Source organism: Anser brachyrhynchus, assembly GCF_964034855.1.
Source record: "Anser brachyrhynchus genome assembly, chromosome: 1".
In the NCBI taxonomy this organism is placed as follows: Eukaryota; Metazoa; Chordata; class Aves; order Anseriformes; family Anatidae; genus Anser; species Anser brachyrhynchus.
In genome coordinates, this window is record NC_137694.1 from 68,799,859 (window position 1) to 68,827,567 (window position 27,709).

The 27,709-nt window shown below is 36.5% G+C and overlaps 1 protein-coding gene and 1 long non-coding RNA gene across 14 annotated transcripts in view; one reads left to right on the forward strand and one right to left on the reverse strand.

The window, feature by feature from the left end:
• LOC308198030 lies at positions 1-27,295 on the reverse strand. The gene is made up of 5 exons (XR_013953544.1): positions 26,257-27,295; positions 14,822-14,945; positions 4,787-11,972; positions 2,746-2,856; positions 1-223 (listed from the first exon to the last, which is right to left on the reverse strand). It is a non-coding gene; the product is annotated as an uncharacterized lncRNA (long non-coding RNA).
• Positions 1-27,709, forward strand: part of PIK3C2G (phosphatidylinositol-4-phosphate 3-kinase catalytic subunit type 2 gamma) — a 333,879-nt gene that overhangs the window by 219,110 nt on the left and 87,060 nt on the right. For all 13 annotated transcript variants that reach the window (XM_080599406.1, XM_080599408.1, XM_080599407.1 and 10 more), the window contains one exon: positions 1,185-1,279. In XM_080599406.1, coding sequence (XP_080455532.1) covers positions 1,185-1,279 — 95 coding nt within the window. The remainder of the gene's footprint in view (positions 1-1,184; positions 1,280-27,709) is intronic.

Sequence of the window (27,709 nt, forward strand, 5' to 3'; positions counted from 1 at the left end):
GATAGCCAAGGAAGTCTTCTGTCCAGATCAATAACTTCATTAAACATTTTGGTTTCTTTCAGCTTAATACATTATAAGAGGAATAAATAACAAAGACTGATCATCTGATGTAATGATTAAATTAACAGGATTGAGGCACAGACTGTTTTTCACTCAAGAAAATGCAGTTGTTTTGGCATGCTGATTGAACTTTTCCATATACTTCAAGAAGTCTTTTCCATGGCTGGGAAAAAAAAAGAAAAGTTGGGGAGTATCAGGGTTGGAAGCATCTGAAAAAGTGAACAAGAGAAATGCTGCTATGACCGCCAGGCCAGGGGCTGGGCTTTGTTGCAGTCAAAGAATGAGAGGTTTCTTTACAATTAATTGCAGTTTTCTTAATACCAAATACATCAGGAAAATCATCGTCAGCACAGAGTAACCAGACCAGGTTGGTTATAGAACAGTCTCTTTAGAGAGGTACATTGCTTTTCACTGGAAATTAATATTTTACAAGTAATGGGCCCATTACTTTCAAAATAATTACTTCATGGCTGAATAGGTGCTGTTCTGCAGTTAAGGAGGAGCCAGCCAATCAAAATCTTTGTCCTCTTACTTGGTACCACCACTATACACCTATAGACACGGATTACTTACACTTAAACATTTCAGAGTTCTTTTTTTTTTTTTTTTAATTTATTTTATATATATATACACATACACAGATGCATGCACATACATACACACATATTTGTATAGATACATAAATATACATGCATGCACACAACTACATAATCCATTTCTGTGAAGCAGTGGAACCTGCACATCTTTACAGCATTCAGCAGAGTAGGATGCTTATGTTACATTTCACTTTTCTCAGCTCTTGTTTCACATGTAACTTTTTGGATAGAATTTATTTTCCAAACCAATTAGTCAGGTTAAAATTTCAATATACTAAAGGCTGCATATTTGCATGTCTTTTAACATGTCCAGAATCAGGATGATATCTGCCTGTCTTAGAGATGATGGTAGACATTTACATCCTGAAGGTTCTTTGCTCGTTCCATTTCTAGGTTATTCTCCATAAGTTGGATTGCTTCGCTCAAACTATTCACTGGAGATAATGTTCTTTCTGATTCATTTTATTTTATTATAAAGGAAAGACAACAAAATCAGCATGAAAGTGATTCTTGTTATTGTCTGTTAAGGTGCTTAAGTTTGAATGGAGTCTTGAAAGCCCTCTAGTAAAACTCCTGCTGCATCGCTCTCTTCAAAGCATACAAATAGCCCATCAACTTTACTGGTAAGATTATTTTCTATTATTACCATATACATTTTCCATTACAGTGAATGTTATCCATAACTTAATTATTGACAAACTGTTTTTGTTTAAAACCAACAAAAACAACTATTTTTTTTTCTTATTTGCTCCCTCATTATTCTCTTTTCAGTACTGGGTATGGGTAAGTTGTAAAAAAGACCTACTGATCTCTGCCTTCATCCTGCCCCTACAGGGAAAAATAATAATAATAATAATAATAATAATAATAATAATAATAAAAAGAAGTCTATTCACTTAGGTGTGATACCGTTTGTGTTTTTCTTCTTTGTCTATTTTGAACCAAATGTAGTCTTCCCTAAAATTTGGAAGATATCCAAGCAACATTGGCTTACTGGTAAAAGGTCCTGCTTTTGTGATTTCTCTGACCTCTTCTGAAGATTTCGGACTTCTCTTATGTGTCAAAGTCAATCTCTTATTCCATTTGCATATCAGTCTAACTTGTGATAGTAGTGTTTCAAGTAGTTCTTTTTAGTGATTATGGAGATGCAACAGTTCTTGACAGTAACTGCCTTTCACCATCAATCTGTACAATATAAGACCTCTGTAATTTTATTATATGCATGCAGTGATTACTCTGTTTGCTATGCTGTTACTTCAAGGCTCTCTGAATAGGAATGTGGCCTTCTGTCATCTGTACTGCTCTGTGATCTGAAAATCAAGCTGGTTTTCTTTGCATGTTTAATAATGATGGATGAAATGAGCTTTCATTTACAGTTCAACTCGTTCAGATCTGTGAAAGCAAAAGCTTTCCTCCCTGAAAAGCAAAGACAACAGCTTGAAATGTAATCATTTTGTTGAAGAAGTGTGAGGTTGGAAAGAGCACAGATCATTCTTTCATACCTGCATAATCTCTGGAAGTGTTAGTGCGGATAAAACAGAATTTAGAGTGTGTTTCTTTCATTGAAATGAGTAGGATAATAATAGTATGCCTAATAAGTGTATCTGTCAAATAAAGAGGAACCACATTTAGTAAGCCATTTTTCTGACAGTGCCTGAAATATGACTGAGACTTCTACTGTCTTATATTAGACTTAATCATGCTGAATATAAAATGTCCCATCTAGACTCCTTAAGTGTGCCAACAGGGATAGTAGATTTTCTGTACAATTAGAAATGTTTTCTGGAGTTGAATGGACAGTAGGAACATCATCAATTTGGCTGTGTTTTCTCTAACTCCTTTTAGTGTCAGAAGAAAAATGATTATCTGTAACCTTCTTCCTCTTTATTTTCCAGTGGAGACCTGTGTAGATCCCCATTTTTTTCCTAAATTTTGTTTGAGTTGTCTGATCATATATACAGTCTTGGGTAAAATATAGCAGATATAGTATCTTGGGTAATATATATCCTTATCTGGCACAGTAGAATTTAATGTGGGAAAATACATATATTTTATATGTAGCTTAATATATAACATTAGATATACATACCTCTTTCTAATAGAATATTTCTGAGCATTCCCTCTATTCTCTGCTTTTCAACTGATAGTAGTCCTGTTCATGTCATCCAACCATCGGTTATTTTTCAGGCACTTTTTCTCCCTGTGTGCATTAACAGTTGGAGATATCATCAGCTATTATGTATGGATTAGATATTTTGAGTATCCTCTTGAGCATTGGTTGCAGATAGAAACTACTAATTTACTAAACATCTTCCTAGTTACACATATCCTGGAGTTGTACAAGATTGTGGACACTTTCCATAAATAATACTTCCAAACTCTATAAATAGTGATTTGCTATTTATCCCCAAATGAGCAAGCATAAAGAAAGTATCTTCTACCTGAAATGTGAACTATAATTTTCTAAAGGGACAGGGACAGCTTTTGATTAAATCTTAACATTAGTATGTGTTTGTATGTATATGTAAATATATACATTTATATAATACGTAAGCACACACAAATATATTTTGTATATGTAAATGTATATAAATATTCAAATATTTACGTTTTGTTTTTTTTTTCTTTAATAATATAAAAATATAATTTCTTTAATAGTTATTCTTCAGAGTGTTCTTTCATCGTTGTCTTACTGAGTCACAAGACAGATGTACTTTTGTCAGCATTATGATCTTGGAAGCTAAACTTAACTGTCAGTTAGCAATGTACTCTTAGCATGCACTAACTTTCCCTGTCAGTTCAGTAATCTTAAGAGTTTGCTGCCAGGGGCTCCTTAACCAAAAAGTCAGGTAATATCATGAGAGAAACACTGTGATAATGGTATGGATATTTGAATTTTCTTTCAAACTCTGCTTCAGTCTGAATATTTATTTATTATAATCTTCTGGATTTTCAGTACCTTATCTGGCACACAATCCTAGCAAAGATTTGGTTCCTTTTTTTTTTTTTTTTTTTTTTTAACTGTTTGGGGATGGGATTTATTATTAACAACTGTATACTGAGTGCCCAGTCATTTGCTGTTTGCCCATGTGTTCTTGGAACAAGTTGTCAACAAATAGCAACAGATTATGTGGTTTTGAGAACAAATTCACCTGAAGTCTTTGTCTCAGAAAATGGCAAAACCTGGGTAAATGGGGCAACATGAACAAATACTGTAGACAGAAATAACAGTAGCAACCTCTAAAGTAGTCATCCTTGAATGTATAATGGTATAATTAAGTTCAGAAATAAACTGAACAGTTATTAGTACTACATGGGAGAGATTGCTTCACATGACATACCTGCTTGGCTGGCTACTCTCAGTTTCAAAAATATATAATTTATAAAAGCCTGACTAAATTTACATGTTTAATATATACATTTAGCTGCCTAAAGTAATCATGAAAGCATCTGGTAGTCCTGTTCAGTTTAGTGGAATGAGCAGAAGTACCTCTTTTATTTAGGCTTTTTGTTCAAATGTTTCAGTCTAAACTGAAGAAATTAAATCAGGCACACACTTTTAAAAGTTTGCCTCTTGTATTCATCACACAATATACTTTTCGTTTTTGGCTACTCTGTTCCACCATGTTCTCCAGTAGTAAACAGTTTTCTACCTAACATTTAAATTTATATAATTATTAATATTTTTGTTCCATAATTTTAAAATCTAGTTTCAGAAGTAATAAAATCTATTTAGAAAATTTAACAGTAATTTCATATTAATAAAGTTTTCCTTTACTTTGCAAATTGAATTTCAGTCTTTAAAGAAGTAATGGAAAACAGAGGATTTCTTTCAGTCATTTCTAAAGAGATTTTAAAAAGAAACTCAGTGATTTAATAATATGGGCAACATATGTGTGCATGCACATTCATGCACGCTCCCATAACTTCTTTTAAGAAATGCAGTTAGATAGCATTATATTCTCTGAAGCATTTCATTCTGTTTCATTACCAGATTAGCAATCAAATAGTCTTAGAAGCAAGGATTGGTAAAAACAAACATTAGAAACAAGATTATATCTATTTTAATTGTAATAAATTATATTACATCCCACTATTAAATAATTCAACGTTGCGCACAGTGTACCTACCCAAAATAGAACTTGGAGTAGAAGACTCTAATGTAATTCAGAAAACTAGTGATGCATTTTCATGACCACAGGGGAAACATCAACTGAGTTAAATTTCCATGTTTTACAACACTGTTGTAGATCTAGACACTAGTTACCAGAACTGGTGGTGACTGGCAACACTAAGTTATTTTAACAACAAACATAATTTTTAAGAATAGCTCAGTTATTTAAAATTGACTCAATTTCCCTGCATGCAAGAGATAAGCTGTTACCCAATAATGATGTATCAGCTCATCATCTGTTTAATATTAATGTTGGATAGTAAATTGTTGAAGACCTTGCCATAAAGCACTGATAAGTTTGTCTGAAGATTATATTAAAGAAAAAAAAAAAAAAAGGACAGAAATTGGCACAGGTGGACAGAATAGAATATTTATTTTAAGATTCTTGGGACATCTTTAGCTGCTGTAAATCAGGATAGCTTCAGTGAAAGCAAGTCCATTCTTTGCTTGTATCTGCTGTGTATTTTGATTATAATCATTAATTTTGCTATTTAGAGTGAACAGGCAATTTGATCTTTCACCCTGATTTTTTTTTTCTCTTACTGTGAATGACTTTTCCCCTCTCTAAATTCTTTAGAAATTTAGGCCGTCTGCATCTGTCGGTATTTCAGCTTCTCACTAATCCTCTTGAATGTACTTCCTTTCACAAGGAGATTAAATATTTTCTTTTAAATTGCCCACGCACACAGTACCAACACAGGACTTGCATACTACTTAAATCCCATTTTAGTCTTATTGCTATGTAACTTCCTCATACGTGCAAAGCATGGACAACATTTACCCTGGTCAACTGTCTCCTAAAAATTTACTCTAATTCTAGTCTTTTCCTAGCTGAATTCCTGAGAGGCGAGAAGGTTTGAGCAAATTTTCCTGTTTCCTTAGAGCTATGTTGAAAAGCAGAGCTTTGAGCTGGTTCTAGCATAGCAGAAGAGTTGCTTGAGGGGAAAGAAACCTGCTGAGACCTTTTTTGGCCATTTCAGCTGCTGGCAGTCTCTGTTTATCTCCTTGCTACTGTGTTCAACAGACAATTTTTTTCAGTTTTTGTCCTCGAGTTTTAATCCACCCCTCTATCTCTGACAACCTACCAATCAGTTTCCCACTTGCTTGGAGCATTTTTTTGCTTCTAGTTTCTTTCATAAGTGGCAGCTGCAACATACAATTGAAACAGCTGGCTGGGGCAGCAGGTGGCTAGGAATATGTCTCACAGATGGTTGCTTTTCACAGGAGGAGTGAATAATGGGGAGAAATGCAGTGTACTCTAAGATTGGTGGCAGCTGCTTGAAGGTGGTGCTAGGAACAGGTTTCATTGTTGGGGAAGAGTGCTGGTGTTTATAAATTTTTGCAGGGCATGAGCATTTTGTATGCTTAGCTCAAGAGAAAAAGCTAAGTGAAACCCTTGTAGAAGGCAAAATATCCTTTTGTCACTTGTCCTCTTGGAGTTCTCTTAGAGTTTTAAGTCACTCTAACTTTATAGAATTTTTCTAGTTTATAACATTTTTCGACTACATTTTGTCTGATGACCAAGAGAAAAGGGAGTTGTCTTCTGCCTTTACTATGATGCATCTCAGATAAGAATAAGCTAACTCTTGGTGAAATCCAGCACACTGAAAACAATATGAATTAGACTATTGATTTCAAGGCTAGAACATCATATTTTATCTCTTTTTCTATATAAAAATAGCTGTAGGAGGCCAAAAAATAAATAATAATAATAATAATAAAAAAGAACATAAGCAATGTATTGAAGTTTAAAAAGGCATCAGTTAAATTCTCTCATTGGGAGGTTTGTCCCTCAATACTATGTTTTCCAAAATTGCTACCATTTAGATTTATTCAGTACTACAGGGTTTAAAGTTCAGGATTATTGCTTTATATTTTCCAAAAGTTTTTTTTTGTTGTTTTTTGTTTGTTTGTTTGTTTTTTTCTGTCAGAACTAGTCTACATTAACTATATTTTACTTGAAGACTTCAAAAGAAGGAATAAATCAAGCAGACGTTCATCTGTCCAACACCCTTAATTATCTGAACAGGCAGCCATCCTCCAGCTCTTTCTCCCACAGTCAGAGGTTGTCAAGTGTGCTAATTATTAATGAACTTCCTAAATAGCTGTGTAGAGCAGGCTGAAAAGCCCAACCCATTAAAATGACATTAATGTAAATACAAAAGTCATCAATTTTATTTTGCATTAATTTGGTTCTCCTTACCAGTCAGAATCAGAACACTTAATCACATATGTAACTTTAATCCTGTGAGTAGCCAGTCACAGCATATCTTGATGAGTTGTTTTGCTGCTCTGCATTAGAATTTGAGTTCAGTTCTAGAGTTGCTCAGTCCTACAGCATTCTGAGGCAAGGTGTCATTCATCCAAGTAATGATTTTAAGTTTCATCTGAGTTAGGAGTACTTGATGTGATCATCATTGTGTTTTGGTCTGTGGAGAACCTAAAACGTAGAGTGGATTCACATCTAGGGATTTTCATTCTGAATTTGGAATCTTACTTATGAAATGTCAATAATTTGGAGTTCTTTTGCTGTAGTTACATATGTGTATAGCATATAATATCTTTAGACTATTATTTTTTGTGAGATAAGGATTCAACTGTCCACTGTGCCGAGTGTTTCATTATTAGCTATGTGGGACTTTGGTTATTGCCTTGGAAAACAGATAATTATTTTGTTTTCTAACTCACAGACTTTCAATTTTCTCAGACTCCAGTCTTAGAAAAAGATGGTATCAAATGAAACAAAAATATTTTGTTACAAAGAAGCAAAAAGAACATAACTCTTTATCTGTTATTTTTGACCTCCAGTATTTACAGACTGAGTGGGCAAACAGTACATTTAAATAAACAAAATCATGTCTTGCATTTAAGTCAACACAATTTGGTTGTTAAGGGGAAAAAACAACAACAACAACAAAAAACAGCTATTTTGAATTCTCTTCTTTCCAGCTCTAAAGAAAGAGAGGAGTGAGTTGGCTGTGACCACAGCTGAAATTCATAAAAGGAGGTAGTATATTGTAACATTACTTAACTACTCTGTCTGTCAATTCCACTCAGTAAAAAAGGACCAAGGAGCAAAACCAACTGTTAGATTTCTGGTGAGCTATGCTTCATATCTGCTGCCTTCCTCTTTGGCTCTCTTTTGGACTGCTTTCTCCAGTACAGTAGTGGAGCATGGTTTGGAAATAGTTCACTTTGGGAACCACCCCCAAAATACAGGATGAACAACAGTGCCCAAGCTGTGACACACACTGTCCTCCAATGCTGCCCTGTCCATGCTTGCATGTGTGAACCATCTGAGGCAGATAACACTGACCTTCAGCCTCTTTTAATTTCACTACTATTTGTGGACTATAACATAACCCTCACGCTATTTCTGATTCTGTGGGCTCAAACGCATATACAAAATTGTGTCTTGTGACAACAGGGCGTAGCGCACACGGCAGCAGGGAGACACAGAGCCCAGTGGCATGTAGTGCAGATTCAGTCTGTATGCTGCAAAGGGAACTCACCCTGCTATATCTCTGCCATTTGGTTTCAGATCCAGGAAATGCTTCATGTATCTTTCCTTTAATCTTAAAAATGTACACTAAAGTTCAGCACAGACTGACACTGAGAGAATCCAAAGGTTGGATAACCTGGTTCCCATGCTGGAAACAACATTTTCAGGCAGAGCTGCAGGTAGATTGGCAAGTGTTCTACCGTTTAGTAAGAATATTTGTAAAGTTGCTGTCTATACTGTTCAATGTACAAAGGAGAGAAGTCTGAATACATACCTCTTTGTAGTTTGTGAGACACTTTCTGCTGACTGTAGCAGCCTTTTAATCAGGCAGTTGTTCTCTGGGACTGTGACACATTTTACTAGAACTAAGTTCACTTCTGTAGTTTAAATGGGTTTGCACAAAATATTTATTTGACAAAGAGCAAAGAAGTTGCAGGCTCTATAATTTCTCTTTATAAATTGCAATATTCTGACTAACTAAACATTTTTAGCTTCTAAATTTCTAAGTAGAAGGAAATTAAAAAGTTTAAAAAAATGCAAATACTACTGTGGAAAGTTTACAAAGAACCTAACATGGCACTAAAAACTTGGCAAGGGATGCAAGAATAACAAGAAGGTATTCTATAGATATATTGGTCAGAAAAAAAAAGGCTGAGGAGAGTGTACCCCCTCTGATAAATGAGAAGTGAGAACTGGTACCAGCAGACATTGAGAAGGCTGATGTACTCATCAAGTTCTTTGCCTCAGTCTTCACTGCCAGTAAGACTTATGAAAAGGGAGTGACTTTTTACATGGGCAAATAGTGATAGGACAAGGGGGAACAGTTTTAAACTAAAAGAGGGGAGATTTAGATTAGGCGTTAGGAGGAAATTATTCACTCAGAGGGTGGTGGGACACTGAAACAGGTTGCCCTGAGAAGCTATGGATGCCCCATGCCTGGGGGTGTTCAAGACTTGGATGGATGGGGCCCTGAGCAACCAGATCTAGTGGGTGGCATCCCTGCCTATGGCAGGGAGGTTGGAACGAGATAATCTTTAAGGTCCCTTCCAACCCATAGGCATTCTATGGCTCTATCTATGATTTTGTTATTTTAAATATAAAGAGGAAGTTAGTTTCACCAGTCTGTTAAAAATTACCACTTTTTTTAAAAAAAAGAAATCCAACTAACAATAAAGCAATTCAGTCTATGACTTTTTGTATAATTTGGTGACTATGATATAATGTGGTGAATTCTTAACAAATGATGAAAGATAATTGTGCATATATCTAGTTTTAAAGATTTAGTATTGTTAGCAGAACAAATTTGTCGAATATTTAGAAATCGAAGAGTACTATGTGTTTTTCCAAAGTGTGTGAAAGTGTGAAAAACAAGAGGTAGGACACTTTTGTGACCATATAGTGGAATACGAAGTGAATATGAAGGGAATGGAGTGAAGCATGGTCATTTGTGTCATGGATTGTATTTGTGTGGGCAAATATTTGGCTGCAGGTAAACTAGTTATTGAACATGGAGATAATTGTCCCAACCTTTAGAACAGAGGAAATTCCGTGCCCAAAACTATATTTGAAGAGGACTAACATTGCCAAATGCAAAATAAAAAAGTCTGTAAGGGACAAATTTATCAGTGTGTGTTACTGTAATGAAAAATATGCCACCATGTGCATGTACAAGCAAACAGAGTTGGATCTGAAAGATAAACAAATGTGAAAGATTTCTGAAAAGAAAAAAAAGAAAAGAGCAATTAACCTTAATTCTTTTTGCCACTTCATGATTTATAAGGTAGCACTAAGGAAAATGTTTTTCAGTATATTATTTTTCAAAACACTACTTGTCTGTTTTCTTTCATTTTTGCTCCTTTTACATTTAAAAATATTGAAGCTGACAAATCTAGTTTTTCAGTTGAACTGAAAAACTCCCTATTAGGTTAGAGTCACATCTATCATAACCCCTCCAACAGTGTAACTGAACATGAAATATAGGTGTTGTCTGTTGGAATATCCTCTGTGGAAAGGAGTAAATGTGTTGTTTTAATGGTCTGTTATGTGTCTCATGCTTGGATGTGATGGACTTAAAATGACCAGCTTGTGGGATGGAACGGTGCTGAAAACTCCCATTCTCCAGCTGTTCTGGAACAGGAGAAAGACATCCTCTTTGCACAGGCCATAGGGGTGCTTCTGACCGAGGAAGTGGGGCTGGTGTTGCTGAGGCAGGGATTCAGAGCAGGGTTCTGTGCAGATGTCAAGCTAGGCTTTAATCTGCTCCTTTCATCTTTCTTCCATAAAAAATGTTTTACTGTTGCTTCCTTCAAAAACAAAACAGCCAAAATCTATCCTGGCGGATACCGCACATAATCTCTGCATGTCCCAGAGGAACATTTGGGAAGTAAATCATAGTAGTAATAAATCAGGAAAGCTTTTGACAAAACATCCATTTAGTTCTGTCACTTCAAATGGATAATTTGCAGCCATGAATTTTATTGATGTGGATGATTTGTTTTGTGGTTTTATACTGTGAAAGGCTGCTGGAAGGAGATGACAACATAATCCATGAAGCTATGTCTTTCCATCAAAAATTTCTGCAGGTATTCATTGAGCTAGGCCAGTATATGAAATGGGACCAATTTAATAATCTGAAACGTAAAACTCATAAATAATGATAGTAGCTGCAATGTAAACTTGATGCAAAATTCCTAAATTGGACCGTAATGACTGTTCAGAGTGAATCCTCAGTTGGAAAACAAGCAGCATGGAGAATCTACTGTGATTCTCAGCTGAGCAGCTGCTGTTGTGGTGAAATGTTGCATTCTTCAGCTGAGGGCAGCCCTGCAGTTGAGAGTGGTCCTCTAGCAGGCTGCTTCTCTGCTACAGAGTTGTGGTGATACCAACCATATTCTGATTGCTGAAAAAATTATTTCATTATGATCTTGTTTGTATAAATTTTCTATAAATGGCAATTATTGTTTGCAAAATGAATCAGCAAATGTTTCAAAGATGCATCATATTATGTAGAAAAAATAAACTAAAAATAAAATGAAAAATAAATAATTAACCATTGCTCTGTTATATATAGAAAGGTCTTTTACTCTTTCCAGCTAAGCAAGCTTTTCTGTTTTAACTATAGCTGTTTGAATCAGTTTTTGACAAAATTTATCTTGAGCTACCCTAGAGAATTGTTGTTTTGGTTTAACCCGGCCGGCAGCTAAACACCACACAGCCGTTCGCTCACCCTCCCCCCTCCCTCTCTGGGGTGGGGGAGAGAAACGGGAAAGTGAAGCCTGTGAGTTGAGATAAAGACAGTTTATTAAGACAGGGAAATAATAATAACAACAACAATAATAATAATAATAATGATAATAGTATTAATAATAATAATGTGTACGAAACAAGTGATGCACGATGCAATTGCTCACCACCCGCTGACCGATGCCCAGCCTATCCCCGAGCAGCCGGCCCCCCACCCCGGCCAGCCACCCCTATATATTGTTTAGCATGACGTCAGATGGTATGGAATACCCCTTTGGCCAGTTTGGGTCAGCTGTCCTGGGTCTGTCCCCTCCCAGCTCCTGCTGCACCCCCAGCCTGCTCGCTGGCAGGACAGAGCGAGAAGCTGAAAAGTCCTTGGCTTGGTGTATGCACTGCTCTGCAACAATTAAAACATCAGCATGTTATCAGCGCTCTTCTCATCCTAATCCAAAACATAGCACCCTACCAGCTGCTAGGAGGAAAATTAACTCTGTCCTAACTGGAACCAGGACAATTGTTTTCAATCCATTTTGCTTTGACTGTGTTTCACAAAGTTCTTACTGCATGACTTGTATAAATGCAGTCCAGGCTCTGAGTTTCTTGAATTGATATGTTGGGAGTACTCATTTATGGTTATCATGCCTTAGTCAAAGACAGGTCAAAGATCGAAATTTTAGTCTGACAAGATTGAGTTTAGTAAATCGTTCCTATTTCTGAATTTATTTATTTTTTGTGACATCTTTAGGGAAATGTATGAATAAACAGAGAGGTTTGAACTGGATACAAGACATTTAGTGTAATGAATCATTGGTCATTTTAACATCACTGTCAGCTGTAGGCTTCTGTGGTTAATATTTCTGGGTTTAATCATTCTTCATCAGAATGAAAGCTAGGCCTTGGACCTGTGTCTAAATGACTGAAACATTTAAAAAGAAGACTTTTTAAAGTTCTCTTTAAAAAGTTCTCTTTAAAAAGACTTTCTTGAATATATGCCATCAATACATAATTTGACAGAAAATTACTTTGTGACTAATGGGAATTGTTCTGAGAAAAGAAGTCCCAAACGTAAAACCAAATATAATTATTAACAGGTTGTAAAATAAAAACTTCAAAGACTATAATAAAAGGTGGTATTTCTACAGAAGAGGTGGGTAAGGTTTGATAAAAGTTCCTGCAACGTCAACAGTGCAAAATTATTATAATTCAGTATTTTAGGTATTTGCAGATAGTTAGTATTCTGGGATTAAATTCAAAAAAATTCCTTCTGTTTGAAAATATTTCCTTAAGCATTAATTGTTTTCTGAATGTTCACCCATACTAAATGTTATGTTACTCTGTAATCATAAGTTGTCATTTGGCAGGGGACCAAATTAAAAATAAACTGAGAGAGGAAAGAAAGAACTGTCTGATGAGTTGCCTTTGCACTTTATTTTTTTTTTTCTCAAATAATACTACTAACATGCTGTAATAACCTCCTTTTAAGCAAAAGAATTTCAAAGCACCATGTCTCACATCATCTTATTCAGTGTTTTCTTGGCAAAGAGCCTACTTGGTTAAAACTGATATTTATTGCAGACTTGAATTAAATAACAGAAAGTGATTAGTGACCTCTAAAAGAATGAAGATTCCTCTCAAATCTAAATCCTGTAAAACTCTAGTCAGTTATTCAGACAACTATCAGAAATCTCAGTCAAAAGGAAGACAGCTGGATTGTTCTTTAGCTTTCACTGTGGTGTCTGTCAAATACACAGAATACTATTTTTGAAGTTCATCACATTATTTCATTGTTTCAGAAATAAAATCAGGCTACAAGAATTGCCTTTTGTCTTTGAAAAGCCATTATTCTTATATAAATATATTCAGAGATTTATTATCATAATATTATAACAATAGTGGTATTTTTACTGAAATAACTCTTATATGATTTATGGCTGAAGGATTAATGTAAAATTAGTACGGAATTTTTCACTGAAATCTTTTTGAGGAAATGTTCACCAAAATCAAGGCTTTTCACAGAAATATTCAACTTGGATACAAACATATAGATGTGCAAATGATACAAACATTTCTGAAGTGCAGGATGAAGCTGAGAAAACAGTCTTGATTCTTATACTATTCACTGGAGATTTGAAACTATAGAATTATGGCTGAGGTAACCCTGTGAGTGTCACATTGGGTAATTATGACTGGTATATACATATATGTATATATATTTTTTCCCATTTATTGTTTAAAAGAATACCATCCCAAAGCAATCAGCATGTTTTTTTTTCAACTCAGCCTAGGGGAGGTTCAAGTCATATTTTAAGACAGTCCCTAATACAAAGGTTGTTATAAAAAGTACACCTCCTTCTTTTGGTGTTGTCTGAATTGCTCATTACTAAACCATTAAGTGACTGTTTCACTTCTTTGCTTCAAAGCAGGCTTGTTTTTAAACACAGTAATCTATGAAATACCATTTGTATCCCTGCTGTGTAGTATGTCACCTGAGTGCTGTTCCCTGATGGCAATTTTTTGAGTGAAAACCCAATTGCTTATGTAAAAAATAAAATAAAATAAAATTATGTGGAGGGTGGGGTTTAAGATAGGTTATGGTATTTCTGGCATTATGTATACGGGAAATTGTTTGATTGGAAATTTGATCAAAGCTTCTGTGATGGTGTAGCTATAGGTTTTCATCTGACTGTCTTTCAAAGAACTGAAAAAAATTATCCACACTGAAAATTTTGAAAGGTGAATATGAACTTGTTTTTCTTTGTACAGAATTTTTACTTAGTTCAGGATTTCACTAGACAGAAGCAAAATAACATGTTGGCTGTTGGTTTCATAGGAAAAAAAACTGAATTTCTGAGGTGTGGCCGAGCCATGCAAGCAGAGCTCAATGGAGCATTTGTAGATCTTGAGTGGTGCAAGTTCTGTTGTGGGAAAAAACAGACATGGAAGTAAAGCCAACACCATTAGTTAGTATTATTAACATTATTAATAATGTGAAAAACCACAGAGGTGACCAATTTTAAGATGTTTTAGGAGATGGCTTTAGAGATTTCCTAGCCCAAACTAGAAAAAAAGATTTCTGCTGAAAGTTCTTGCATCCCTTATGAGGATCTACATATATGTTAGTGAATGAGCAAATCAACAAACTGCCTTGTTAGTAAAACTAAGAATAGTAAAGTCCTCCACATTAAAAAGAGAGCAAGCACTGAAATAGGTATTATAATGTTATAGTAACAAAAACTTAATGGTCACCTGAATAAGGCAGCAACGGCACATTCACAAGTGGATGATCTTTTCAAATCAGCACCATCCCTCTCTCACAAACAGAAATTTTCTTTCTCATCTCATCCAATAAATGTCTTGGAGAGTTCAAATTCTTAGAGATAAAAAGGGATTCTAAGTATTTCAGTACAAACAATGGAGCCCTCAACATCTCTCTCAATAAAATCCTGTTTTTATGCTTCTTATTCTTCATTTTTCTAGCTTGTGTAACTGGACTTATATCCAAGTAGATTAAAAAAAAAAATGCCTTACAAAAATGCTCAGATTTTCATGTTCAAATTCCCCCAGCAGTTGTTCACAGTCTGTCATCCAGTGAAATTAAAATAACAGTTCCCCCAAGGCCACCTCCTGCTCCAGTGCTTTCTCATATGTATGCAGTGATGTTGCTATATTTACAGCTATACATACACTTGTGCACACGCTTTCATGCTGCAGTCTTTATCAGCTAATCTATGTTGTTTCGTATCTGGAAACAGAATACTTTCTTCAAGATTCATTTGCAAGTGAGTAGAGGATGTTATGTGAAAAGCAACATGCTTCTGACAGTTGATAGGGTTGAAACTGGGAATTCCCTCCACCCTGATGTGCAAACATTTCCGTCCCTCCTGCTTCAAGATCCCAGTTCTTTTCCAAGGCTCAGAAGTCAGAGAAGTCCTTACTAGCTTGAGATGGAAGGGAGTTGCCACAATGTTCCTGGTGGAACTAGGTTTGAAATGAAGCAAAAGAGGGTTTAGGCAGGATATGGATAAAGAGACTTTTTGATGGTTGTTGAGGGAACCAAGAAGGATAGCAAAGAAAGTAAAGTAGCTTTCCGGCAGCAAGGATGCAGAAAAGCAATAAAGGAGAGCAGAGATAAAGTAGTATAGTAAGTAATATTGTTCTGCTTTGTCCTCTAAGAAATGAGTTAATTTCTCCCAACTGTGATATTTAGATTCAGGTGAAGACCTCAGAAAACTGGGAGATCTAGAACCATTTCCACAAAAAAAAATGTATTACTCACAAATATAACTTGTGGGGTTACCGTCCCGTCTGCAATTGTAGTGCAATTTTGATTTGATTGCCTATATTGCTACATGTTCCTCTGGAGACCACAGACATGTAACCACACTATGCTTCTATCTCAGTCTAAGTTATTGGTTCTAGAAAGCAGACGTCAAATTCCCTTTCAAAGGAGCCACTAGAGACTTGTATTTAATCATTTCACACAAATCCTGACTCTGACTAAACTGTCCTCCTTTGCCTTTTTTAAGAATATGGAGGACTGTAGAGCAAATGGTGTTATGTATGCAGCCATTCATTCAAACAGAGGTGATCTTAATTTTTATTTTTTTACATTGTAACCTTGCAAAAGAATGTTTTCAAGGCTGTGTCATAGGCAAAATCCCAGTCTCTTCTATTTTGTACCCAAGGGTAGTTTTGGCTGATGTTTAGACCTTGTAAAGAATAATATGAAGTCTTTTTTCATACCTTAAAATTAATTTGTATCATAGAAATTTTAAAATATTTGCTGTTCCTAAGACACTTGTTCCCCAGCTAGAAATGCTTACAAAAAATTGCTTTTGAGTTGAAATGTAATTGATGGGGCTGAAGACAGACTAGACCAGAGTGACATTCACAATTTAGAAATGCAGATCTTTGCTTGTTTATTCATGTTCCTATTTCCAAAAAGTTATGATGGTCACCAGAATTTTAAGACTTTGTAGGACGGACCATGGAGTCCTTGAAGTCCTGCTCATCATTAGGTTGTATCCTTTGAAACCACCCCCATGTCCTGAGGGCTCAAAATTATACCATAAATTTGCAGCTCTGTTTATTCCCCTCTCTCAGGAATTCTTTCAGCATACTGCTGAGGCCAAGCACTCTGAACAAACTGATCCAGTATCAGAGCTATCTTTGCTATGAACATGGGATCAGACCACACAAGCTCCTGACATTCCTCTCAATATCAGTTGTTACATAATTCTTTAAGTTGTAAATGTATTCTGTAACTGTCTTTGCTCGTTTACTGATTTTGGTTTCCATTTTCCTTTGATTCTTGATCCATTAGGGTGGTCCCTAGTACCCTTTCTGTGGGACTTTTTTTCCTTCCATTTTAAGGACAGTTGTATGGAGCCTTTCATTGGTATCTTTCTGTGTTGTTCCTGCATGCCGTGCTATGGCTGGAAGAAAGTATGATGGTGAAAACCATAGGATAGGAACCCAGACAGAGAAAAATGGTCAAATGATGTGTTTAGTCCCAAGGAATTCTACCTGCTGTAAGTGATGACTATGATGGGGCCCTATAAATACTCCATCAAAGAAGTGTTAATAGTGTCTTCCACGCAGAAGTTTGATGAAGGATGCTTCTACCTCTTGTCAGTTCCTTGATATATAACCACTGACATTTGTTTGTAGGCATTGAAGGATTTTACCTTTTACATTAGAATGAAAGCAAATGGCAATGCAGGGATGTGCACTTTGTTAGCATCTGAAGAAACTGAGCCTGAAGGCAAGCTGAACAAACCCAAAATTATTTAGTAAAAAAAAAATAACTAATAAGTTCAATACTGCTTAAATTAAGAGTAGTTTCTTATATTTTTATTAATTTGTTCAATTAGAAACTTTACAAATATATAATGGCAAATATATAAAGAAATTCCTTGACTGTTTCATTCTGCTAACATCACTTGCTTTTTGGTATAAAAGTTTTGCAAGCAGATAGAAAACATACAATTTCATGATGATATTGTTTGAAAAATAGCTGTATAAAAAGCTAAAAGGTATAAATGACAGCAAATGACCTTTGGAATAAGAAACCAATAGTTTTCAATTAGTGTTAAATGAGAAATTATGTTATGTCAGCTGATATTAAATGGATATAAATGTCTGGATTAGTACAGAATTATCTGATGTGTGGAAAAAAATTGAATTTACTGAAGTGATATTAATCAGGCTTATTAGCTTTAGTGTGGCAGCTGCCATCTTGGCTAATGCAGAAGGGATTGAAAAGGGATCTACAGATCCAAGTCCATGGGCATGGATTAACTTAAAGAACAGTCTCTCGTCATAAAGACTGTAGCACATTGTAATGTTATACTTACAGAAGATCTTGTTTGTATACCACCATGAAAAGTGGGATTCTATACTGCAAATAGGAATTAGTTTGTAATAATTATACTGTGGGCACTGGGCACAGAGGAGGTCAGACAGTGAGCACAATTTCAACACAGCTTAGGGCTTGACTTAACAATAGCTGATAAAACTCTGCTTACCTTACTCAACTTATTTCTACTTTGACCTGTAGCATTTCCTTTGCTGAGTCTAAGCTGTCTTTGGTATTAGAAGTTAGCGTTTGTTCCTCTGCTTAACTTTCTTGATAATGTAATTCTCTTGTGTGTGACAATTTCTATCAGGAGAAGCATTTTTTATTAAAATTTTCATTTTATCAGAGGCACTGCCTAGCCATCTTCTAAGTGACTTGTATAATGCAGAGATAACGTGCATGTGTTTTTGTTGATAGGGCAGTTTGTTAAAATAAATTTAAGCAGCTATCATGACAAATATTCTTGCAATTGTCAGTGGTTTGTGTCGTGTGTCTCTCAGAAGTACATTGATTGGTCATGGTATAAAAATGGAAAGCCAGTTGAATAATAGCCCATTTTAATATCAATTTTAGCATCAGTTTAAAGCTGACACAAGCAAAGTCTTCAGTTGTTGCTCTGCTTTATCGCCAGGAGTTTTTTTAACAGACACTTGCAGGAGCTTTAAATAGTAATTTGCCTGGCTCTGCTAGAGTAGTCCATGATGGCCACCCCATGAGTATTGACACCACTTTGCTGGTATTGATAATATGATGCTTATCCATGTTAGTTTTTGCCACGCAGATTTTTCCTCACTCAGCAGAGAATGCATCTAAAGAGAAATGAGGTTGATTTTGGGGTATTTGACCAATTAAAAGGGAGTGAGCCTGTGTCTGGTGAGGGAGGGGAGGAAAATTATATTCTCTGCCTCTTGGTCCTCTGTCCAGCTGCACTCTTACATGGACTGAGCTGGAGTACAGCAGTTTGATGCAAGAAAGATGCCTATAACAGAGCCAGTGAGTTTCAAAGCCCCAATAGCATTTTGTGTCAGATGGTTGATCTATATTTATTCTGGCAATGCAGTAGCTGCCCCTGGAGAGCACGCTTCGCTCTTTACCTGACTCAGGACATATGGAAATATGACACCTGCTTACTGCAATAATACTTCCAGAAATGTGATTGTGAATCTTGGAACTAGAACTAAACTTTTCATCACAGCAACTAAATCTTAGTTCCGCTTTTCTCATGAGTGAAAAAAAATAAAAAAAAAAAATGACCAGGACTGCTATTTTCTGCTCTATGATTGAAAAATGCTGGCTATATGAGTACCACACAGACAGTGGGTGGCAATGTTATTAAACAGTCCTATTTGCCATAGAATTTGCCTCTATGGCAAAAGAGCAGCTTGCAAACAAACAGCATCCTGTGAGAAGGTAAATAATCATTTTCTCTTTTGAAAAGGAAAAACAAAAGCAGAGAAAAGTAAGAGAATTTTGCCAAGGTCACACAACAAATAAAATCAGGAATTCAAGACAGATTTGCATTCTTATATCTGTTTTACATTTTTCTGATATTAAAAATCTGTGAATTTTAACCCTGAGATTGTATGATGTGCTCTGAAGAGAGTCATGTAAGATTTCCTTGATAAAAGATCAAGAAATAATGCTGTCTTAGATAGGAGTTTATTAAAAGGGAGTTTAGCTTATTCAAACAGTTATTCAGGTCTGGTCCCCCAGTTGAACATGTCTCAATAGAGCTAAAATGGACCTGTAAACCTAGATGAAACTTAACATCTACTACCCAACAATGAAAGGACATCAGGCTTTCTGTAATGAGAGATGAATTTCAGCAAGCATCGAACTAAGCCAACCTAATTCCACGTAGGTCTATGCCTCACTTTCCTACTGTGCTTGCCCTCCAGTTCTTCTATTTTTGCTGGCAACCAGGCCAGCTGTCAACTAGGAAAATATCCTTGGGCCATTTAAAAAAAAAAAAATTCTTTTGCTAATATTTTACAGCAAGCTTTCTCTGGTATATCTGCTTAACTTCAAATTCCCACTTCTTGTTTTACAGAGCCAATATTTAGTGGTAATAAAGTGGTGAAATGGAAGAAAGATCAGAGCCAGATCAGTATTTAAAAAAAGAAATCCAAAGGTATTTCCTTGTCTGCTCTGCTCTTCTTTCCTACCCTTGCAAAAGAAACTTGTTATATATAGGGGAGAGGGAAAAATGAGTAGAGGCTAAGGAAAGAGGAAGACAAGGAAGACCAAATGAGCTGAGAAGAGCTGGTCCTTGTGGTCTCCTTTGCCTTAATTAAATGAAACATGGTATGTATCACCTTGTTTGAGGAAGACTGCGGAGTCCTTATGCATAAGGAGAACTGCAGTCTGAAGAGATTCCTCCCTTAGAGGAGTCATAATCATGAAAGGATGAACAAGTATTATTGAGACTCTAGAGACTCGCCCATAGAAAAGTCTGATTCTGTCTTCTGTTCCCTGATAACAAATGAGTTTTTCTTGTTATTTTTGAAGTGTAAAGGACCATACGTCTTCATGATGCCATTTAATTTGAGGTATGGAGGTTCCCTCAGAGTTATTCTTTTGACAAAGTCACACACACACATGCACAGAGGTAGCAAGTTGCTGTGATCTGATGATCTGATCCACACATCCTTTGTTGTTGTGCAGCATTAGTCCGACTACTAAAGTTGTACTTTTCAGTAGGCTTCTCTAATGAGATGCTGCATGGTGAATTGCCAGAAGTAGAAGACTTGACATCTTACAGAAAGCACACTACATGTGATATGAGAGGAATACTTAAAACAAATTTCTGCAATCTTGTTATTAGATTAAGGTGCCATCATTACTGAAACACATGCAGCAACACCTGCTGAAGGCTCATTATTCCTTCTTATTGCTGTGTAAGCTATGATCTGAAAATATACCCTTTGTTAGATACCAAGAAAAGAAGTAAGCAGGGCCACCAGCTACAGTGGAGATGTCTAGATGACAACAAAGATCCCAGAGAGACTGACAAGACAGGAAATAATGTGGAATCAGGGTCCTAGTTCTTCTTGCACCTGCATTACCTGTGCTTAAAAGACAATGGATCTACAGACAGGTTCTTCCAGAGAAGTAGAAGTGATGCTGCCTTATGTAAACTCCTAAGGTACTTGTATCAAACCTCATCCATCCTTTTTCCGCTGTTGGCATCTGAGTATAATGTCTGTAAAAATCTGAGAAAGACTCTACTTGCAGGGTAACAACTTTGACTGTAGACATTGTTAAACAAAGCAAATTCTTGTGAGTGTAGAGTGAATAGGAAAAGTAAGAGCCGATCTCATTCTGCCCTGCAGAATGAATTTTTTGGAATAACAAATTTTTGTAAAATTATGCCACTCTCTTCCTATCCACCCTGTCTCTTCCCCTCCCACACCTACCAAAAGTACCTCCTTCTCCATGCACAAGATGAGTCATAGGAACAGTAATTTGAAAGCTCTAGGATTATAAAGTACAGATCTGGCTCAGAATGTATGAATATAATCTGGTACTGCTCCTTATGTGAGCAGCCAAAGGCCATAATGACCTTGTAGAAAGACGATTTTAGTTTTGTCCCTGAAGCCACTTCTGTATTGGCATGTATTAAAAAAATAAATAAATAAATAAAAAATGCTTACAGCATTTTAAAGGGAAGTTAACCAAAATGTTTCAGTGTAACTCAGGTTTAATGCTGCAGTTTGCAGTAAATCTGGATTGCCCACTGCATGTAGAGCCATACAGAATTATTTCTGTGTCATACATTTTGTTTTATAGTGTTATAAGTTTTTGTTGTTGTTGTTCCAGCTGTGAAGCTAACAGGAAGCTACAGAAGCTATCCAAAGCCATTTTGGTAGACATGAACTACCAAATGATAGGAACATGAAGAAAAACATTTGTCATATTCTCCTTTGTGTATTGCTGTAATAACTGTGGCCTAAGTTCAGATGCAGTACAATGCTTTGCAACTCCTTCTGTGATTCCATTGAATCTGGATTAATTTTGCATTTTATTTATATGGTTTGAAGGTAGAGTAGCCTAGTCACTGTCCTATATCCAGTTAATTTCTGGCATATTTGGACATCATTCCATTAAAGCCATTAGGTCTGCTTATTTTAGTGGTGATTATCCCATCTAATCCCACTCGTTGCAAGCTTCCAATACAGTTACCCACTGGGAAGAATACAATTTCTGTAATGCCTGGAATGAATGGCTTGTTTCTCTGCTGCAATTTACTCTAAGCTATTACAACAATACATGATTTGTAGCTCCCAGGCTGCTGATTCTGGTGTAAGATACTGACAAACTGGCAATAATGTCACATTTGTTCAGAGGAAAAAATCTGCAAATTTGAAACACGCGCAGACAAGGACATACCTAGTCATATGTAGAGGGTGCTGGCAAAGATGGAACCAGACTTCTCAAATTTAGTGCCAGACTTGAATGCTGTATTTCTTATTAAAAGGAAAATAATATGTCCTGTTTCTAATCTTTATGCAGATAGTAGATGTATTTTTTTATTTTTATTTTTATTCCAAACATACTTTTTGGAAGGTAAGGCTAATCATTCTCTTTGATTCTCATTATTGTGATAGTGGCACTCTTTCTGTTAAAAGTTGAGAGCAGTTAGACCTGTAGTTCCAAGCCTGAGCTTTAAAAAGTCATTTTCAGTGTTAATGACCCTTCAGGGTGAAGGCATTCTCATTCCTGGTGTTTTGGATTGACACTTTGTATACAGATGTGGGAAACAGCCACTCATTCTGTTACGCTGGTGTTCTGCTGGAGGTACTTGTGTTCGTGATAATGGCTTAGTAAAATATAGTGGTTTTGGTGCTTGCAGACCCCACTCAAAGCAGAGGAGCAGACTAGAAACAAAACAAAATAAAATAAAAAAAACTTTAATACAAATTCTTTTTTTCTCTTTTTAATAACCTGGATCAGAAAGACACAAACTATTGCCACCTCTTTTTTTCTAGATATTTCTTGTAGCACATATATTGACATTAACTTGTCCATTCAACCAATTGCAGAAGACATGTTCTAAGGGTAATCATTTCTGGCTTAGACAGTGGTAGCATCTACTATCTGGTAGTGATAAGTGGTACCTGCGCACCATTATACTCTTCTATTAATTCTTTATATGGTTAATTTTGAAGGTAAATGCTCTTTCTCCTTCAAACACAACCAATTTTATCTGGAGTTTATTTTCCCAATACAGAAGTGTGTGCAACTAATTATATTATGTATCAACTAAAACATTGTTCTGGTATGCAACCTTAGCAGGATTTGGCAACCTACTCACATAGCATAGTGTTTGTTTTCACTGATCTGCTAATTTTTTGTGAGTCAGCAGGACATGCATTCCACAGTTAAGGCAGTAGGGGAAAAACAAGAGTAGGAAAATATGCTCGATTGAATTTACCGGATCAAGCGATTTGTCTAGATGCAAATTCTGTTCGTTTTTCATAAAGATCTTTGAGAGAAGATTAGCAGATAAAGGCAGCTAGTCCCTTGGCTCCCATAGAAACATTTCTCAAGTGTAAAGAGCATATCTTATAATGTCTGCCACTTTTTTGTTGTTGTTGTTTAAGGGAGACTGACATGTTAGACATCTGTTCATTTTTATATTATAAAAAATGAATTGGAAAGACAAAACCAAATGTGTCTTATGGCTTTTTGAAACAAAATTTCACTTTAAGAAGAAATACTTTCCATTCAAGGGTAATGCTTTAAAAAATGAGTCCACAAAAGCAGTTTTGTAATGTGAGAAGCAGCCAGTGAGACTGACTTGTAGGTTTCTTGTGTGAGAGGTGTGAAGAGCCATAATAGGACTGGTGCTACAAGCCTCTAAACAGATGCTGCTCTTCCATCCTGGAAGATTTACTTGGTTAGAAAGATTCAGATAAAATAGCGCTCCATGCTTCACTCAGTCACCTGAAAAAAATTTAATCTTTCATTTTTCTGGAATAAAAACAAAGGAGAAAGGAAGGATCAGCAGAGGAGCTAGTGTTCTTCCAGCTCTCTCGTAAACTCCCCCTTTCTTCTGGCTTTGTACTTGTTCAAAGAAGGGGAGAGTGAATGGGGTTTCAATCTTGATCCTTCCAGTCAAGTGAATGACCTCTCATTGTGTTTCTGTAAAACTATGGAAAATGTGTGGTTCCACAGTCATTTGGGAGAACTGCTATCACCCTTCCATCCTGGTTTTACATTAAATCTTCTGCCTTCTTGACTTTACTCTCCAGCCTTCCTTGCATAAATTGCATTGTTCTCAATATGCTAGGCATTTTTGCTTCTCAGTTGTTTCTTTTTTACATTTGTGGCTTTGCTGATTTACATGCCACAATAGGTATACACGGAATGGTGCTGTTGTTTTATGTTTTTTCTTTTCTGACTTGTAGTATCTAAATCAAAACTTCTTAAAATGCAAGGTTAGTTTGAAAAGACAGATATTATTCTGTATCTATTTTTAAAGGAAGTCAATGGAGGTAGCCTGTACATTTCTCTTGTATAACAAAGGACCATGAGAACAGAGCCACCTTAAGGTTTTCCAGCAAGGTAAATGAAATCAAATTTTGTTGTCCAGTGAAGGAGTGCTCATCTCACAGATGTTGTGAACGCAGCTGGGAACAGAGATTACATTGCAGTAAGTGCAATGTTCTTTTCTGTTCTCTGAAGCAATAGCTGCCATCCTACAGACAAGTTCCTCAGAGCATCAGCAAGTTCAGTCATCTGTCCTAGGCACTGGCAAAGTCATCAGAAAAGACACAGTCATATTTGCCAGCTTGGCATTCTGCTGCCTTAGAATTTGGCTGTTTCTGAAGAAGTTATGCCTGAGAGGACCAGCTAGCAAGTGACAAAGATGAATTCAGTACACTTAGCTGTATACTGCAGAGGAGTAGGGGAGCTGTGGGAGTAGGGGGTTGGAGGATGATGGGTACTTGTTAAAGGTATTTGGAATTATTTGGAATTCACAGTATCTGTGTAGTATTTGCTATGTTGATATCTCTATCAAAGGAACTATTACTGTTATCACTAGTAGGGAAGTAAAAAACTTGTACAATGTAACCTTGGGGAGATAAATGAGAAAACTAAGAAAGGATCTTGTTTGCAACCGGGTAATTAATAGCAGTAATTGTCTAATCATCCTTATTGCTCATCGCTGGCTTGATGGAGGTACTAAACTTCAATTGCACATTTTCCTTGTTTCTCTCATCCTTGTGTCTGTGAGTAACTTGCAGTGGGATTTAAGCTCAGCCACTCTGGTAAACTACCCTTGTTATGTACTCTCCTGTTTAAAAGCACAAACAGTAAAATATGCTCAAGAATATGAAAATTAAATCCTTCAAATGCTGCAGGTGTGGTCCATTCCCCTATGTCACTACAAAGCAGTAAGGAGAATTTAGGAGTATTGCAAGATGTCTAATGAAAATGACGTTGGATGGCAAACCTTACACATGGAAGTTGTGCATCTGTAGAGAAAGTTTGTGTGCTACTCTTTGATTCAAAAGGCTGCAGAGAAACATTTTAAAATAACTATTGCTATAATGAGCAAAGTCCTGTACTAATGTTCTCTCCCTCTGTGGGTTGTCCTGCCTCCTGCCAAGTGAAACAGAAAACAAGCATAAACTATACTTCCACAATAAAGCATATTGCCCTCCTTGGTCAAGTTTATCACAAGTTGGCCAATGACAATAAGGGCCTCAGCACTGCCCCTGAAGCCCTAAAGAACTTCATTTTCACGGCATCTCTCTGAATTCAAAACACCTTGAGCAAAGTCTGAGCAGTGACTGAGCAGAAAATCTCTCCAGCACTCCTGATTTTCTCTTCCTGGAAAACACAAATACACAATTCTGCAGCTGCAGGTGCCAGAAAAGGGAGGTTGAGCCACCTTGCAGGTGTGGAATGGGTGAATGCAGAGAGGAAGAGAAGCAGTTGGTTGCAGAAGAATGTTAGGGGCAACTCTCAGGGCACCCCACTGTCTGACTAGGACCCTCTGACTGCTGCTAAGCGTAGGCAGTCTAGATGGCTTCAGTGCTAACTCTCAAGTCAGCATTATTCTGTTTCCAGACCCATTATGCTGTTTCCCAGAAAGTGGCCTCTGGACAATACATCTGAATTCCCCTGGCCTTGGTGAGAACAAGGGCACTTGTCTTGAGCCAGAACCCTGAAGAGTGAGGAAGTCTCTCTGTTGTTAGGAGCAAGATCCTATGTCTAGGCCTGGCATAAAGCAGGATTTTATATTGAGTTCTGTATTGCAAAATGCTGTGAAAAGTGTCATGAAAAAAAAAAAAAGAAAAAAAAAAAGCTTTACCTTTTTCCTTATTGGCAGCCTTGAGCTTTAAATCATTCCGATGTAGTCTTCCTCTGTCACAGCTAGGCGTTGAGTCCTAACTAGAAAATTTCATTAGTGTCTTGAGTATTTCTCCATCCTGTGACCTCAGAAGTTGCAGACTTCCCTATCTGTGCTGAGCTTTTGCAATGGCAGGGTGTAGACATGTGGGCCAGAAAACTGGGGCGACAGAATTACAACTGCATATTTGTTCAGTTGTTGAGTAAACATTTCAGCAAAACCTATAATGAGTCATCACATTAAAAGCTGGCCTTCGTATCCTCCTTGGGACTTACTTTTATGAAATGGATATAAAAGTCAGACCCAGTTAATTCAAATCATTTTACAAATTGAGGTCTACATGCTTTTAAAAGCGTACCTACCCTAATGGGCAGGCAGAAGGGAGTTGCACTGCCTGTACTGTAGTCACTAGACATATTTTGAGTGCAGAGCACTGAGGCGAAGTCCCTCATGAGGTTGCTGGGGAAGCATGTGGACTGTCAAAAGCTGCCATGTGGGTTCAGCCTGCAGAGTGTGTGTCAGACTGCAGCTGGCAGGAAATGGATTTTAACAGTGAGATCACTATGACTGCTTCAACTTCCCCCATGGCCTGGGCTCAAAAAGCTCATCTGAGAGGATTCAGTCTCTGTCCTCATGTACACCTGATGCCCAAGCTATCTGAATCTGGCTTATAATCTTTCTTCAGGTTGAAAAGACATTTATAAATCATGTGTATGTATTAAAGTTCATCCGAGCTTATTTTATGTGAATGATTAGCTGTAAGAATAATAATTAAAAAAATGTGTCTGCTAGGTTGATCCACCTTCTGTGAGGAGTAGCTCTGTTTAAAAGAGGAAAACGTTTTGCTTTTGCTGTTTTGCTTCCTATATGTGAAATCCTTCCATTTTAGGGAAATAAAAGTCATTTTAGTGTTCTGTGTATCTGAGAGGATAAAAGGGATACCTCAAACATGAAAAGGTAGTGTCTCTGGATTCTATAAATATGTACTATGAAAAATGGACTAGGTGAATGAATGTGACTTAAATGTTCAGAAGCTGATTCAGTATGCAAGTGTATTGTGTACAGAGATTCTGCACTGGTGTAATGTGGCCAACTCAAAATATAGATCACGGTGATATAGTCTTTTTTTTAGGCGCACCTGCATTTGTTTTTGTAGGGCAGAAATGAACAAATTCATTCTGCCTGTGCTCCAAGGGAAATGCAAGCTGTTTATCTAGACTGAGGCTAAGCTGGGCTCTGCTTCAGTAAACTAAAATTCCTGCCTGTTTGATAGTTTGGACTGAACCAGTAATGTTTTTCTTTACAAAATAATCACCAAGCATGCTCCTGACTTGCTGTTGAAAGGGGCAGAGTATGTTTTTAGTTTAAATCACCTTGTCTGCCTACAGCTGAGCTAAAAAGGCCACTACAGAGT